This window comes from Rhyacophila brunnea, unplaced genomic scaffold, assembly GCF_057557595.1.
Source record: "Rhyacophila brunnea isolate RB1 unplaced genomic scaffold, BYU_Rbru_1.0 scaffold_18, whole genome shotgun sequence".
Classification (NCBI taxonomy): Eukaryota; Metazoa; Arthropoda; class Insecta; order Trichoptera; family Rhyacophilidae; genus Rhyacophila; species Rhyacophila brunnea.
This window is the reverse complement of record NW_028232837.1, coordinates 3,015,376-3,033,942: the sequence shown is the minus strand read 5'-3', so window position 1 is coordinate 3,033,942 and position 18,567 is coordinate 3,015,376. Positions and strand designations below refer to the sequence as shown.

The 18,567-nt window shown below is 32.5% G+C and overlaps 1 protein-coding gene and 1 non-coding gene across 2 annotated transcripts in view; one reads left to right on the top strand and one right to left on the bottom strand.

Moving 5' to 3' along the window:
• Positions 1-242: 242 nt before the first annotated feature.
• Positions 243-18,567, bottom strand: part of LOC147073115 (lachesin-like) — a 152,458-nt gene continuing 134,133 nt past the window's right edge. Inside the window, exons 7-10 of the mRNA XM_085945277.1 lie at positions 12,293-12,424; positions 10,933-11,052; positions 9,906-10,076; positions 243-1,090 (exon numbers count right to left, since the gene is read on the bottom strand). Of these exons, the coding sequence (XP_085801403.1) occupies positions 768-1,090; positions 9,906-10,076; positions 10,933-11,052; positions 12,293-12,424 (746 nt within the window). The 3' untranslated portion in view covers positions 243-767. The remainder of the gene's footprint in view (positions 1,091-9,905; positions 10,077-10,932; positions 11,053-12,292; positions 12,425-18,567) is intronic.
• TRNAG-GCC (transfer RNA glycine (anticodon GCC)) lies at positions 17,441-17,511 on the top strand. Its single transcript has one exon. It is a non-coding gene; the product is annotated as a tRNA-Gly (tRNA).

Genomic DNA, 18,567 nt, shown 5'->3' with positions numbered 1-18,567 from the left:
TTACTTAGTTAAGCCAATATTGTCGATAAATGGGTAAGAATGAATTAACAAAACAGTGGATTACAGGTAAATTGAATTTATAACATATTTTTTACGAAATAGTTTAGTCAAAACGATGTTTCAGGAAAATTTGTGAAAATCGGTTAAGTATGTAGTTACTGGGCTAAAAATTTAACCAAATTTTTCACGTCCCAAAGGTATCGTCAACAAAATTTATACTTACTGTTTTTTTTTGGTAGAACGTTAATAAGAAAATAATATAATATACGTACGAAGTAATTTATTATTATTATTATTTCATTTTGCTTTCCGGTCATGTTGACAATTGACACTTTGTTGTGAATGTACCTATACAAAAGTAAATTTATTTACCCATCATAGGCGACCGTTATTTGCAGCTTAATATACATCTCTCAATAGGGAACGTGTAGAAATAACTTTATAATCGGCTTTAATTTTAAATATAAAAGAATCCATCAGATACTTATAAAAATATTTATAAACAATAATAATATGCTACACTACAAATATCTTATCAAATATGATTTTATTTTTAACGGAATAATCACAAAATTAAAAAATGTTCTATTTAGAATTTACATAATAGTACTATAACGCAGTAAAAAATAATATTCAGAAACACTGATATGAAAAAATTTACATTATCCTTACATGTTTAACACCAAAGAGCATTATTTACGTTCGATTGATATATTATTATGATCATATAGTTAGGTATTGGTTTACATACATTCACCACCGATTTTCTACAAAATTAACCTATCACAATATCTAAGCCACTTTAAAATAGCTGAAATAAAAATCAACCATACACAAAGTCCACGACTTAATCTTCCAGCATGGTTGATCTCGACCCATGGAGGTCTCGATCCCCATATATCGTCATCTGTCTGGTCTGAGGTTTTTGGCTCCAGCCAGGATCTGGTGGTGTAGTCCATCTGGCCTTTTGGTTTCCTGTCTCTATGCTTGCTGTGTTTATTTTCAGAGTTTTTGTTGTGATGCTTTCTGGAAGGACTCAGTGTTCTTGATGGTGATAATGTCGTTGTGGGTTTTGAGGGTAACTGCAACTCTGTATGGAGATAAAATTAATTAGTTGATTGATTTATTTATTAAATATTCTAATATGCAACTGTGTTTATATCGTTGTATGCCGTAGTATGAATATGTGAATACTAGACGTTACCCGAAAGGACATTAAACGGAATGATTTGAGAACAAAAATAAAAATATTTAAATTAAAAGATTTTGATCAAAACATAAATGAAAATGAGCTGACACATATTAATATATATATATATATATGTTTGGTTCGTGGTTGAGGGAAAAAACTGCTGGTTTGGAGATGACCAGGAGGTGAAGATGGAGAGTCGTCAGGAGGAGAGATAAGAAGTCGAGATTTGGTGGTTGCTCCGTTGGATGGAGGAGCGAGTTTTATTTGCAGCATAAACAGTCGGTACAAGAGTATGTTACAGAGCGTTATGTTACAATACTTATGATACTGTTCCGAGGTCCGAGCTCGGTGGAACAGAATGCTGTGCGGAGCGACTGACACGAAGCTTACTGATCGGACTGAGGTTAAGATTGATACTAATAGGTATTAAGACTGACTAACTCATGAATTATGAACCGATAATTATATACATGAATATTCGATAAGTTGCTAGTCATTGTTCATGAAGTTTGCAATTAAAAATCTGAGGGCTTTTGAATTATTGCACTTCGAACGTTTTGATCCCATTAAATAATGTCACGCGTGTAGAATATGCTGACTGTAGATGCGACGATTGTGCGATAGTTTAAATGACTTGCTAATTCTTACTATATCAAAATAATGCTAACAAAGCCCAAAGTCATTGACCACTACGTGACATATACTTATATAAATCCAAAGAATAATAAAAATATATCCAAAAGGTAGATTAGAGACCACTAGAACGAGGGCTTAGTCAAAATTCTTCGGGAGAACGTGGCAATGCAAAGCATGGAACCATGAGGGGTGTAATCAGGTTGTAGATTATAAATCCAGCAGTTGATAGATTCAGGCTAATGACGACGATTTATAAAATGGGATTTTATCACGTGCTATTCACCACAAGTATAATTTATTATTATGTATATATTGTTTTAAATTGTTGTTAGTATTCCACTCAGTAATAAAAAATATTAAGGGCGGACGTGCTCAGCGTGGGTCAAAATTGAGCTTTTTTTCTATTTTTAAAGCATGATCCTGGACATACCTTAAATGTTGTAGATAATCTTTTTATATTTTTGAAGCCTTATTACCCTTTATATTTATTTTAAACATTTAAATTAAATTAAAAAAAAATATATTAAAGGTAAGAAATCTTAACACCACTGCACATTTATGTACTGAAATATTACTATATTCTAAAACATTAGAGCGAGAGGTTTAAAAGAATACTATTTTATGTAATAAAAATAATTTATCCAGTCATCAGATGTTTAAAATAAATATAAAGGATAATAAGGCTTCCAAATTATATAAATAGATTATCTACAACGTTTAAGGTATGTCCAGGATCATGCTTTGAAAATAGAAAAAAAGCTCCATTTTGACCTACGCAGAGCATGTCGACCCTTAACTATAATTACTTCTTCGGCATCTTAAACGTGGTTTACATAATATTTTGATACCGAATCTTGCTCTAGTACCAGGCCCTGTTACCTGGCAACAGTATGCAAGATGCACTAATAAAAAATTAAACCTGTCCTAATACTATAATCTATATACTAGAATATAAGCTTCATCGGGTTTTCCCGATGTAGACTCGATCGCAGTCAATATATTTTAACACTTATTCATATTATATAGTATAATTATAAAAATGTTTATTTTTGTCTTTGCCAATTATTGAAAGTATTTTTCCTAAGTATCAATATTTGGCCACGTATTACGACTTTTAGTTTTTCAACTATATATAAATTATAACGGCTAAAAAATAAAGGAAATTAAAATAATACATATTTTGAAACATAATATCTGCAACAGTTACCGAGATAAGAATAAATTAATATAAAAAAAAACAGTTAAAACTTTTATAATTTATTATGTTTCTTTATTTTCGCCACGTAATTTTTCAACTTATACGTGGTGTGAATGAGAACTCTGCCATTCTTGGTAGTATTCACTTGTGTGCCCCTAATAACTGTCTTAGAAATCGGGAACATCAGTTGTTTATTTTCCCAAAGAGCAGACTAACAGCAGAACTAACCTACCATTGGTGATGCCAATTGGGAGGGCAATAACTCTGTTCAACCAAATCGCTTCGGATGTTGATTTATTACACCTACGTGAAGATGAGTATATAGGTGGACGTTGTTCTAGAAATTCTTAAAATAGGGTCTGCTTAACTCATCCGGTGTACTTCCTTGTACCTATCAAATGTGTCGATGACATTGAGCTACTTTGATTGTTGGTGAGTTTAAAAGTGGGGAATCAGGTAGTGTGATTGTGATGATGACACACAAAACTTTCCACTCGCTTAGAAGCCAATAAGCTAGCGAGTTGAAAGCATCATTTTTGGTACTATTTTGACAGTACGTATTGAGTAGTTTGTTTTTTTCACCGGGAGGTCACCACTATCACTCTACTGCGCAGAAGCATATCGGCCCACACGCCAGCGTGGAGCGTGTAAAGTAGCCCGGCTTTCAACTTTTTTCGGTAGATTGTTTACAATCTACTTGTTAGCTAGTTCGATGATGACACTGGGCGAGTTTACAAGCAGATTGAGAATTCGCTGGCTTGCAGCTTGTATAGTAGCTCAATGTCATCGAGCCATAATTTATATTTGTTTGTATTTAAATTTTCCTACTGTTTAATAACTTAATACTGATCTATTTCTTTTTTTTATAATATAGTACTGTTTTAATAATATTTCTTTGTTTCTAAATGTCATGTTGTGAACGTCTTAAATTAATAATTAGTAATGGTCACCATATGTAAAAATAAATAATATTTGAAAATTTGAATACTTAACAAAAAATCAAAATTACCACTGATAAAGCTATGTATGTGAGTAAAAAAGGTGTCGTAAAAAATAATAGTGACATATGGGTGGTCAAATGGATACCTCTATTTTATAAGTTAGAAAAAATTACCTATCGAAAAGTAAACACTGAGAAAAATTGTCTACTAAGAGTTAAAAGTTAAATAATTCCACAGTTAAAACATTGGTATTATTAAATAAAAGCATATAGTCGGGCAAGCGAGATCATTGTTAAAAAGTGATGTTACAGAAAAATATTTTTCTTTCTACGACAAAACTTTGAAAGTCTTCATTTACGAGAACGATCGTGTCTGCGCCGAACAAAGAAGGGATAATCATTGCTCCAAAAAACAACCACTTTCATCTCTAATGACTGGTGTAAAATTGAGGGGACCAATTACTTTCATCAAAGATAATGGTTAGATACGTCGAAAGCTTCTCGTCTAAAGCTTTTTTGAATAGATGTAGACTCTTTTTCAGGGGTCGAATTTAAACATTCACAAGTCGGATTCCGTCAGGAATATTTACAATTATCAATATTCATTAAATTATTTTATTTACTCAATTGATTTTTACTGTTTTTGAGTTAGCTATTGAATATTATTCTACATTTCCTTCTTGTTAGGCTCGGTTAGGATTTCATTCTGGAATTCATGAATTTTGCCAAAATCAGCTACGAAAATTGAATTAATGTTTATATTGAATCTAAAAAAACCGTATAGTATACAGTTATCTGATTTTATTTTCGATAAGAAAACTCACGGCGAACTGTGCCACGGTGAATGTTTTACGCACAATTTACATGTAACCGCATAACATACATAATTTCAGTAGAAATAAGACTGTTTTTTGTGAGTAACTTCATAATAAACCTGAATTTAGATATGACAGCTTTACCATTCAATAAAAAAATAAATAGTTAATAAAGTTATATAGTTACCTATTAACTGCAATTTTTCTATATATTATAGTCCCAAAACGGCAATATAAAGTGTTGTATTTTTCATAAAATTGTTGAAGAATCAATATTTCTGAATAACCAAAATCAAAAGTTTTAGAACAATTTTTATCACACAGTAAGAAATCACTGTCGATTTTTCTATAAATAATAAGAGATAGGGTTTGCATTTGCTATTTGTCATTATATATTGTTCTTATCCCCTTTACTCAATAAAATTATGATTAGTATTTTCTTTAAATTTATTTATTATGTACCATACCTTTTTGGTTATGTTATTACATATTATAGAATATAAATTATACCGACTACCCTTTTCTTATAATAAATTACCATCTTTACCCTTACCTATATTACTTATCAGAGAGTATTGATAATAATTCTTATAACCCAACACAAACTCAAACGGGCTCAAAATGTTGATGCTCTAATTGAAAAAGAATCACTTTTGTATTAAATATATTATAATATGTGCCAAGTAATAACCGATAAACAATTTTACAAATCGTATTGTATATTACAAACCAAAACTCTGCGCTATTCCGTTAGGTTATCATACATCCCGAACCCTGAATTCTTGTCTAGACTTTACTAGACGGTTCGTTGACAAAGAGGCGCAGATAGTTGAGAACACTTCGATTGGAAGTAGCTTTTCTACATTGAATGAAAATGTCATTTAGTTTTGTTCGAATGGTTTTTGTCAATATTTTGAAATAAATCCATTACATTATATAAGAAAAAAAATATAAAGGCTGTCTACAAATAGTTCTAATAAAAGATTTTATATAATATGTTATAATATTATTATTGTAGCCAAAGTTTTTGACCATAATTATAAGTCATTTTTATTTTTTGGTTTTACACTACGATTATTTGAATTATAACAGTTTAATATGACTATTAATCAACGATGCATTAGTAGACAAATTAAAAAGAATGTTCTGTGCAAAAAAGTGACAGAATTTCGAGGACTCATTAATATGTTTGTGTTCCAATCAGTGTTGCCAACCGTACTATAATTATAGTACAATACTATAATTTTAATTCTGCAAAAAATGTAAAATACTATAATTTTACGCAGAATATGCCAAAATACTATAATTTTAAAGGATTTGAGCCGAAAAATGTTCCTGTACTATCTTTTTTACAGAAATACTATAATTTTTACGCCCTTGTACTATAATCAGCATAGAAAAATATGGCAACACTGGTTCCAATCATACTATATCAGCATTACATGTGTGACACAATTAGGTGTTCATGTTGCGTTATCAAAACAAATCGCAATGCGCAATTATCAGCAGATTTTTCAATCATAACCTAGATAAACAATGACTCTTATAATGTATTGAATATTCAGTTGTATATTTAGCAAAGGTCGATTATGGAAACAGTCACTTCTCACTCGGCACTCGATCAGAACATCTCGGTACATCGCAGCCCTTTCAAATAAGTCAGTTATACTAGTACGCTTCGTCATAACTTCATCCCTGGCATTTAAACATAGTATTTTTTTTATCTATATAATATATTAACATAGCAATCCAATAGAGGGCGTAGAATAAGAGGCAGGTCAAAGATTCGCTGGTTGGATGGAGCTGCCGGTGACTGCCGTATTCTGGGGGTACCGAATTGGAAAGCGGCCATACTGGATAGGGACAGGTAGAAGGAGCTGTTGGAGGAGGCCAGGACCCACACCGGGTTGTCGCATGATGATTTTTTTTATTATTGGGTCAGTAAATAAAATCTCTCCTTGATTCATCCAAGAAATTCCGAACATACATTCTCTCCGCACTCTTCATCCCCTCATTTGTGTATATAACATAGCTACGTGCGTGTCCGGAAACTTGTACGTATGCAGTTCGCCGTATCACACTTTACTGTGAAATGTTGTATCGGAAATATATGGCCGTATATTAAAGATCGTCCAAACTCTGTGGGACGTAATATAGTACTGACTACTGACATAAATTTCATGTCTCAATAAAACACGGTTCTTGTCGGTTTACACTTTACACAGGAAGCCAGCAGCAAACAATTTTTGAAAATAGCCGATATACTGGATTATTTCTTAGGTTAGGTATTCATTCTTGAATTCATTAATTTTGACAAAATCAGCTGTGAAAATTGAATTAATGTTCATATTGCAACTAATAAAATTGGAGACCGTATAGTATACGGTCATCTTTCCACTGGCAAACTGTGTCACGGTGAAATGTGTTATGTACAACTTTCATGTCACCATAATCATTTATTTTATAACTAATATTCACCAATAATGTATACTTCTGTGATCGGTCATGTAGGTAGACCCGTGTCAATAATAAAGAAATACAAATATTTTATGGACAGCTGTATGTAAAAAACAGACAAATATCTTCACCGAATGACAGAATATTTGGATGAACAATCAAAACAAAATCACATAGCTGGTTACATGAAAGTTGTACCTACATGACCGATCACAGAAGTATACATTATTGGTGAATATTAGTTATAAAATAAATGATTGTTTTAAGATGGTCATAATAACAGGAAAATACAAAAAGTATACTTCAACCAAAGAGTAAATACATTGATAAAAAATCTTATACAGTGGAAGGGGGATATTGAGTCCACAATTGGTACAAGGTTAAAATATAAGAGACAGGTAATATAAGGAAAAATACTATTAAAAATTTTGAATAGAAAGTAAGTTTTGGAGAAGCTTATATTGAAAGAGGCAAGAGCTTTTATAAAGCGATTGTTTTGGTTGACTTAATAAAACTTAGTATTTAATAAAACGAATCATCCATCCGTAACATATATTATAAGTTTTAGTGTTTAACGTTGGTATTGTTCATAATAATTAATTCAGTTAATCAAATGTTGTGTTAATAATAAAGTCAAATTGATATATTCCGCTTGCGTGAGAATGAGTTTATGAGGACACTGTTTTATATATATATATATTATAAATTTGGTCCCTTTGTGGTACCAATGGGATGGAGCCACACGCTTTGCATCAGCAAGTTTGATAGTCATTTAATTTTAAGACTTAATGACTATAATAAAATAGACCGGGGATTCATTTTAATGATATTGTCTTCCATTTATAATTATCGATTGAAATTAATATATTCGCAAAAATCTAACGAAAATTTGCCTGACCCTACCCTACCCTTTACATCAATGACGTAATTATAATATGTTTACTCCTATGATTAGGTACTCTGTGTTTTTACGTAAAAATTGGTACTTACCTAATATTATAACTTTGTTTTTTACCCCAATGTTTTATGAGAACGTCTTGAATTCTTAATTTGTATTTTTTTCTATATTAGGTAGATGCGGAATTAAATAAATGTGAATAATAGTGTAAAGTTTACTACAATATGTAAATCTGTAATGTGAAATGACTTGTAGCTTATTTAATGGTTAGTTTTAGTATTTTTTACTTTGAAAGAAGTTTATTTATTTATTTAAAATATAAAAAAACATTGTGGACATAACTAATGTTTCTAATCAAATAAGTTAAATAAAAATCCATGCTTGTTTTAATATAATATAGAAAATATTACTCTCACAAGAGAGAGAAGAAGAAAAAAATAACAATGAAATAAAATTTCAGCAATGCACAGCACAACACTGAAAATATCTATGTCTTTGGGAACACATTGACTAGTCATGCATCTCTCACTATTTTGCCTGATAAGCTAGATACGATTAAGGCTATACTTCAGCTCTGACATGGTCTAAAACGATCGTGACTACGCGACACGCAGATTGTGCAAGCGACGTGTGACGAACAAAACATAATTTGTCATAAAAATTCAACATGCGTCCATTTAATGGAATGTATATTGTTATTTAAGTAATAATAATAATCTTTATACGATTTAAGAATTAATTCCTCTAACGCCATCATAAAACAAATTGACGTGCTCACGGGTCGACTATCGCTCTCCGATTGGCAACGTTTGTGAAATTACGTCCCACCTATTGCGGAAAATTATTTGTGTTGCTGAGTTTCAAAACCCGCTATAACACTTTTTCATTATGTTGAGAAAATCAATAAAAACTTTTTGAACTAAAAATGTTTTTGAATGTTTCAGTAGTGTTACAGCGGGATTTGATAGACACATTGATTTTCTTTCATAAATGACAATTAATCGTAGCGGGTTTTGAAAGAGGTGATAAAATTTTCATATAGAGATTTTAATAACGAATCCAACGATATATAATATATCTTAATTATTTCAAAAAAGTGTTATAGCGGGTTTTTAAATTTAGCGACACATTTGCCGTTTCACTGATGTATGCTCTTAAATAGTTCTGACTTAGAATAGGTCATGGCTGCGACAACGTAGATAATTGACAGTTGCATATAAAATAAAATCGAATTCTTTTGTCTTTAATATCTTTGATTACCCGTCACAAATGCTTGCAGAAACCATATTTAGACAGTTTCTTGATTTGTTCTTCTTATAGGGTAAAGATGCGACATTAGAATTAGTTCTACTACATGCTATGGATTCCTGAAAAGAATCTTTATCCGGTTTCTTTAAGAAAATCGGATTCATATAATATGTACTATAATACATAATATAATAATATGTAGTGTAAATGGCCGATCTAATGGCAAGGTATAGAGATTTGTGTAGGCGCTGTGCGGTATTTTCTACCTAACGCTAACGAATGTATAATAATATAAATGTATCGCAATTAAGTATGACTCATTTAGCATAGTGATCTGTGTGCATGGGCACGATATCCGAGAGATGCAGATTCGATTCCTTTCATTCTAACTTTTTTCAAAAAAAATTTATCTATTGGTTATAATATAATATAATATAAGTGTTTTCAAAATTATTTATGTAATATAATATAAGTACAAATAAAAAGGAAATACCAGTTATTATAAATTATAAAATATATACCTTGAAGTCTTACGCTCCCTTCCACTTTTCCCAAAGCATTTACTGAAGTGCAGACATAGCCTCCAAAGTCCTTCTTTTCGAGTCTTTTTATCGTCAGGTTCATATACAAGGAGTATTCGTTCAATGGGGTCTCCTTCATCAGATATTTGGAGCCGTCCATCAGTTTTTCACCTGTTAAATCAATCAGATTATGTCACTAATAAAAGAAAATGATCAAATAATTTATGTAGAAATCTGTCAATTATGTGTGTCGCAGAGTATCGGGGGTAATAGGAAGATGCTCGGTAGTCCCCGTTATTATGAATATCTGTACTGAAGGTTGCGGATATTTACGTGACATGTAGTGTTTCGGGGCGTGATGAATAACACACATAGATGGTATTTTCATGGTTTTATATTGTGGTACTAAATTTAGTATAGACACGGCACAAAGTAAATGACTGTCACATTTATATTGGTTGAGTGAATATTTACATTATAATTTGGAATTTAGATTAAGTGAGCCGCGAAACAAGGACGTGTTGTCGACTACATTGTTGAAAGACTAAAATGCGACTGTTCTAGGACGGTCGAGATGCAATCGATTCCTTTTCCGTTTTTGCGTAGTTGTCTACGGTCTGTCAATGACCATAGACAACAACATGACAGTTTGTAGGTTTATATGAAACCTCTACAAGAGTTTGTAGGGCTGGTGGATTGCTAAATATATTGGCGTAGTATAATATAATGTCCATTTTTATCACAGAGATGTTTGTTTTTAAAATATAATACCCTACATTTATCATTGTAATTATGAACACGAAATTAGTGTAACTCAATACACAATCAAACAAAAAATAGAAACATTAGAGATGAGGAAGAACCATCAGCTAAGCCTCGCCGCTTGACAGATCAACGAATTCAATCACATATAATAATGTTGACAGGTGGAACTGCCATCTGATATTTTTCTAGTTGATCATGAATACCACAATCCTCATTAATGACGCAACGACTAACCTATATATTATAATCGTGCCATTCTTACCATTGTCCCTATACCAGGAGTTCATAGCTCTTGGAGACGCTTCCACGTAACACTGGACCAGCACATCGCTGTCTGCAGGAGCTGCTACCAGCTGATTTGATACTTTTATTAATGGGTGAACTGTTGAGAAAGAAACATCGGTATAATTAAAGCTAAGGAATTCGTGGTTATCAAACTTTTTTGTTTAATCATACATAAATGGATTTATATCATAATCTCAAGATTTTAAATTTAAATGATATACAAACGTCCCGAAACCATGTTCTCAAATCCAATAAAAACTAAAAAAATAATGAACCACACCAATAATTGCACAGAAATACTTATTTTACCACGTTTTTATTAGCTTGTATTCTTGTTTGTCCAGTACAAATTTTTCCTTGTGGGTTCAGTACATTTTTTTCTTGTTCGTCCAAGATTTGTATTGGACGATTGAACCATTTTTAAGCAGAATTGAATTCATTTTCAGTTAATTCTGTTTTTTATGGAAAGTTTTTATTGTTGGTTGCTAAGGGATCCTAGCAACTAAATTATTAATATATACGTGAGTTACTATGGAAATCAATATGAAATGTCAAAATGACATTTCAGTATTCTGTATTTATTCAGTATTTCTATCAAGTACAATAAAAAGTTTTTATTAAAACATAGGATTGTCAAATTTATATGATTTAACAGAAAATTTAAAAACGTGGTATATAAAAAGTTCTTTTTATCTTGTAATTATTTTTAAATAAACTCCAATGAAATAAAATTATTTAAAATTTTCATAAATCTTCACATAAGAATTGATTCGTCAAAGCTTTATTCTCGTATATAGTTGTTCGTTATTCTAAGAGAAAAACTGAACTGTTTTTATGATTGTTTATTGTTTCATGTCCATTTTAATATTACATGATAGTATAGCTTTATTATTTTTGTAGTTTTATGTATATTGCGGACAGTATGCGAGGAACGATTATTCAATTGATAACTTATTTATAAACTGCTTGATTGAAAGGTTTGATATCAACTACTACTTCCTTCATAATCTAATATAAGTAAATCTATTGTGACGGGTACTTTATTATCGACTGAGATCGTTAGTTCTATTATTTATGTTGATAGATGTTCCTATAGATATTTTTCGATATAAATATATAAAGAGATTTTGCGATTTAACATTCGATATTAGCAAAAATTGGCATTTGAGATATTGTCCGGCATCTGATGAAAATATATAAAGAAACTAAATAAAATTAAGAAGTTACCATATTAATGTGATAATTAAATTTTAAAATACATATGGTTAATTATTTAAAGAATACAGGAAATGATAATCAATAGATAATAGTTGGATATTAAAAGTTAATATACTTACATTGAACTTGCACGGTGTATCTCTTGCTAACTGATGGGGGAATCCCATTGCTGGCGATACAAAAGTAAGATCCCATATCAGTTCTTTGGACATTACTCAGATGCAGTACTGACCCCTCGAAGTATGCCAGAGCTGTTAACAAAAAGAAAAACGATAAATTAATATATTTTCATCTTCGTAAAATTAATTATTACATGAATTCAAAGTCGTTAAAGTTCTGATCAGATTGAGGTGCATGTTGCCTACTGTCACGCTGCGGCGGCGACAAGTTTAATCATGGTTTCGTCATTTTGCAGAATATTTTGAACGATCACCATCTCTGTAAATTCACTGAAGAATGACAGCGATGAAGAGTGCCAACTATAATGTATTAGTAATTTGAATTATTATTAAATATTCATGCTGATTTAAATTAATTTTAACAGTTTCTACGTGTGCGTACGTTAAAATTACTTGCGACATGTCATCCATAGATAATATTTTGAACAGAACCCAACCTGCAAAAAATATTATAGACAATAGACAACATTATTATAGAAAATAGATAGTGCCAACCGCAAAAACAAAAAAACATGATTTTGACATGATATTCGAAAAGTGTAGACATGTAGAATATGATAAAAACGTTCATTGAATCATGCAGTTGTCGATGCAGTGCAGTTCAACGTGAGGTGACCTCATTGTTGTTCTGGTGATTTCGGCAGAATTTGCCAACTGACAATGTTGGTTTAAAGGTTCAAAATATGCAACGGGATGGGAGCATCATACTGATAACATTTTAAACAACAAGAAAAATGACATTACAAACTTATTTCCCGCAGCAGCAGGTTACTGTAACGTCACGTGATAGCGACATGCATCATAATATAGCTTGGAATGCTACGCAACGATATATCATTGTTTTTTATATTGGCCAGAAATGCTAACAACGATCGTCGTTTTGCTTTTCATGCCTGAAATGTTAAGTTGATTTTTGTAACATACTACTGCACCAGTGGTACGAAACATTGTTTTACCATCTATTTAATTGTGTAACATAACCCGATTTAAATATTATGTTTTGTGACTGGGTAAGATTTAAACTTATAACTATTGTATTTTTTTTCATGGCATCACTCTTTTCAGAATAAAACATTAATTCCAAATAGAAATTACAGTTTACAATGTAAAAATTTCATTACAGTCAAATTCTTTGTGGATTTATTTTATGTTATCCATCTGAAACAATGGGAAAGTCTTTTACTCAAATCATTGTTTAAAGTAAAGTGGATTTTTGTGCTATATAAAAACAGTTTTATTTAAGTATAAAAAAATAATGAAATAAAATCATTTGCAATACATATTTTAAATGTTCCAATAAACAAACACCATAAAGACCTTTTTCTCAAATCGCGCATATTGTAAGCTAGCCTGTTGTGTCTCTTAGATATGACTGAACTACTAAAAATCTTGTCTTTGAGTAATACTCCCGACTAGGGAATCCAATCCCGAGCCAAAAGTCTGATCCCGGGATTTCGGGATTACAATTTGAAAATCCCGGGATCCCGGGACTGGTCCCGGGATTGGCATTTTCTTCCATTGTTAATATATTTTTTTTTATATTTACAAAATTAATAACATTGATAAAATCGGTCAAAAATAAATCTAGTATAATTTATTATATTTAAGACATTTATATTGTATACGTTCAATCTTGGAAATATACAAGTTTAATGGAGTAAATAATATTGTCATATAAATAATAATGTGAATTTAATATGAGATTGCTGTTTCTGATAGTAAAGACATAAAGAATGGATTTTTTTTTTTGAATTATTAATAACCATGTCCTTGCTTTTTCGTACAAGGTGGTTGTTAGTAATTTTGAACAATCACAATCTACCCAGGCTTTGAGAAAAACACATAAATGTTTTTGTCACGACCGGGAATCGAACCCAGGAACTCTCGGGTGGAAGGCGAGCGCCTTGCCCACTGCACCACGAGAGCCGCCATATATAATGGATTAGCGAGATTTAAAATAGTAAAGCAAATAATCATGGCGTACCTACTTATGGCCATTCCGCTTCATAAATCTAATTAGTCAGCCAAATATGAAACTGCCGTAAAACGTGTGATATCATGGTAGAATTACTTTGTTAAAAGTGCGAAGCATTGTTTTTTTCCAATCTTTCTCATTTTTAATTCTTCTTCTTATTGTGCCATCCCCTAGCGGAGGTCGGCCACTATCAAGCCGATCTTATATTTGTCGTCTGCTACCCGGAACAGTTCGGTGGAGCTGCACTCGTACCAATCACGGAGGTTCTTAAGCCACGAAATGGGGTCTAGGACGATTTGGCACCGCGAACTGGCCTCCGCCGATTGGCCTCCGGTAATTGGCCGCCGGTACAATCGGACACCGGCCCAATTGGACGCCGACCCAATTCGACGCCGACCCAATTGGCCTCCGGGAGCATGGACGATTTAGATTTCGATTTCGGCCTTCGGGATTTCGTCCGGCACCCAGTACCAAAGTAGTTTATCAATCAAACTACTGAAACATTTATACTTAGCAGATAACTTACTTAATATTTTGTTTGTAATTTCATACTATCTTAAAATACGCATTTATGCATAATAATATACATGTTTAAGCTTTATTATAATATTAAGTCGATAAAACGCTGAAATATAATGTAATTTTCATTCTAACATCTAACATTATTTTTAATATTTGTTGTAAATATAAATAAGTACCCATGTATAGACAATAAATTAATTGATTATGCACATATTTAAGTTTTACGAGGGAAGAATTATTTTCTTTTAATAAACATCATAAGGCACAATAATTATTCTCAATCTATATTAAAAATGTGTCAAGCGCAAAATGTATAAGGTACGACTACTGAGAAGATAGAAGCATATTAAACTGACTTGCTTATTTACTCCAACAAATCGTAACGTACATCTATTCTTTGCGCATTTAATTCGACTGTGCGGCGTCCAATCCTCCCGGAGGCCAATTAGGTCGGCGTCGAATTGGGTCGGCGTCCAATTGGGCCGGCGTCCGATTGTACCGGCGGCCAATTACCGGAGGCCAATCGGCGGAGGCCAGTTCGCGGTGCCAAATCGTCCCATTCCCACGAAATGCGGCGCCGTCCTCTGCTACGCTTCCCATTGATCTTTCCTTGAATGACAAGTTGGGGAATCCTGTATTTTTGTCCTCTCATAATGTGGCCGAGGTATTGTAGTTTCCTGGTTTTGATACTACTTAGAACTTCTCGGTCCTTCCCCATTCGATTGAGAACTTCAACATTTATCACCCGGTCAGTCCAAGGAATTTTGAGGATGCGTCTATACAGCCATATCTCGAAAGCTTCAAGTCTCCGTGACATCTCTTGGTTTAGCGTCCATACTTCCACACCATAGAAAAAAATTGAGAGCACATAACAACGTACCATACGCAGTCTCAGACCTAGGTTAAGATCTCGATTTCTAAGGAGGCGTCTCATTTTGAGAAAGGCGCTCCTTGCGATCTCAATTCTAGTATTTATTTCCTGAGACTAGTCCCATTTCTCATTGACCCATGTACCTAAATATTTATAATGGGTCACACGTTCGATTGGTTTGTTGTTAATGACAAAATTTGTGTTGTTGTCTGGTGTCGCTGTTTTTGATACTAGTAATAGTTTTGTTTTCTTGAGGTTAATTTTTTTTTAAATTTATGTGAAAAAATAAAATGAATCGGCTACCTACACATGGGTATAAATCAAACTTCATTCAAACTCAGTTTATTTCTAATGTAGTTATTTTTTGACGATGGCCGCGTGGATTAGGCGCCGGTATATAGTGTGTAGAGGGTCCCAGGTTCGAATCCTGGGTCTGACAAGTTCACATATTGTTTGTCTGTTTTTCAGTTTGTGCATGAGTCAGAGTATGGTCCTAATAGGTTAAGCAAGTGGCTGACATCTATATCTCGTAAAAATAAAATCTGTTAATACAAAACTCCACTCCGTGGAGGCCCATATGATCCTATTAGGATCGAACATGGTCAAAAGAAAGAAGAAAAAGAAGTTTTTTTTATTAAAAGTATTTTTTGTTATATTTTCGCTTTCATTTTATTTTCCATAAAAAAATGATAAAAAAATTAATCCCGAAATCCCGGGATTATGTTTATCAATCCCGGGATTCATAGGTATCGAAAATAGCTCGGAATCCCTACTCCCGACTCATTGCCATTTAATTTGTTTAGTGAACTTGCGTTGCATTTTTGTTGCATTCTAGATAATAACTTTGACTAGTAGTAACACTGACCTAATAATAGTCCTAATAATAGAAAATAAAAGTCAAAAAGGCTAGAGCTACTTATACATGAATGAGAAAAACACTATGTAGAACTAAAAATCTTTTGCTATAACAAATATAATAAATGCCATTTAACAAATTGACGCCGATCTATGGCAATCTCACACTAAACAATGGAAACGAGTTTGTCTTCTTTGAATTACATTACAGGGCAATATGTAAGGCATTCTGTCAGAGTAAAATGTATGCGGCTTCTTGTCATTTTATTTGTCATTTCATACTTCGCCTATTTAATACATCAATGCGTCTCTGTTCTGGCAGAACACACTAACTGGAGAATACTAGTTTTGAGTAATTTGACTTTGAAGTTGTTAAAATGTTTGAAATGGTCTATCATGTGAGTTTATTAAGCAATCGTAAAAAGGATGACTTTAAAATAAAGACTGTTTATTTATTAAGAAGATTTCCAGACGGTAAAGTTTGAAATAAGGAACATTTTGGTACTAACTCAATATGTCATTTTTTCGAATTAGTGTCTTCTGCCAGAACAGTGACGAATGCTTCTAATGTAGATTGTACTTTCCGATTTGAGTATTTTTTGCGTTCCAAGTTTTACCTTTCACCATCTCAGGCAATATACACTCACCAATGCCAAACGTACAATTGGCACGTCATTTTATTTGATATATTTTGTGTTATAGTTTTTATAGATTTATTTATTATTAATATTGACAATGCAACGTAATGTAAAACACAAGATTGGCACCTGAGTAAACAATATTAATATTATTATTAACATCAATATTTAATTAATTAACACGTAAGTAGATTATTTATTTATAAATATTTTATGGAAGTGCATCGGCATCGGTGGTTCAGTGGTAGAATGCTCGCCTGCCACGCGGGCGGCCCGGGTTCGATTCCCGGCCGATGCAACTGTTTTTTTCTCTTTTGCTACACCATGAGCGACAGGGAGGAATGTGTGTTAATAGGTAAGTGACATAATGGTCTCTATAAGCACCTAATGATATTCCAGTATATCAAGAAACAGAAAAAACTGCTTATATAAAATACTGTTGTACCTAACCATTATTATGCTACGGTTCAGATCTGGGGAATCTGTTACGCAGGTGACCAATGAAACACGTGTAGATTTGTATGATTGTGCAATATGTGTGTTAATTCTGCCGAGGCCCGCAATGAACTGCTTGAGTCGGTGATGCTACAGAACAATAGATAATATGAACGATCAGTTATTCCCAGAATCTACAGGTGTTTAAATGCAAGCACATGTTTTTCCCAAATATTAAATTGCTAATGGAGACAACCACATAGATTCTGGACCATTACACCAGTCAATTCTCGACTGGACATGGTGACTTTGCTAACAGGCCCTATAAGTTTGGTCTTTTCACTCACCCAATGTGGCGGAGAAAAATACAGGATGCAAACGACATCAAATGAGAATGTCCTGAAATGACGCGTAGGTACAAAAAGGGAAGAATTGCTCAAGTCCGTCGAACCATAGAATCATCTGACTTGCGATTCTATATACAAGACTGATATCGCCCGCTATCGGCTAATTGTAATTTTTGCACTTATTGTAACAATTAAAATAAACTAGTTGTAATTGTTACAATAAGTGCAATGTTTTAACAGCACCTAGAGCAAGATAGACCGTTTTGACTGTTTATACTTCTGACATATTATGAAACATATAAAAAAACTATCCTCGGTTGCTGCCGATAGCAGTCTTGTGTAAAGAATAGATGCGCTGGTCACCATAAAGGCTAGTTGTAATGTGTTTAGAAAAAATGTGGCTTCTAACAGCAGACGTTCTTTACGTAATAAGATTCTTTTGAATGTAAGTGTAAGTAAATATTTGTCAGTTTTAAATTACCTTTGTTTATGTAATATTTAATAATATTATATATTAATTAGAATAGTTTATTTATGATAGTTCACCGAGTTACTGGGCACATTTTATTTTA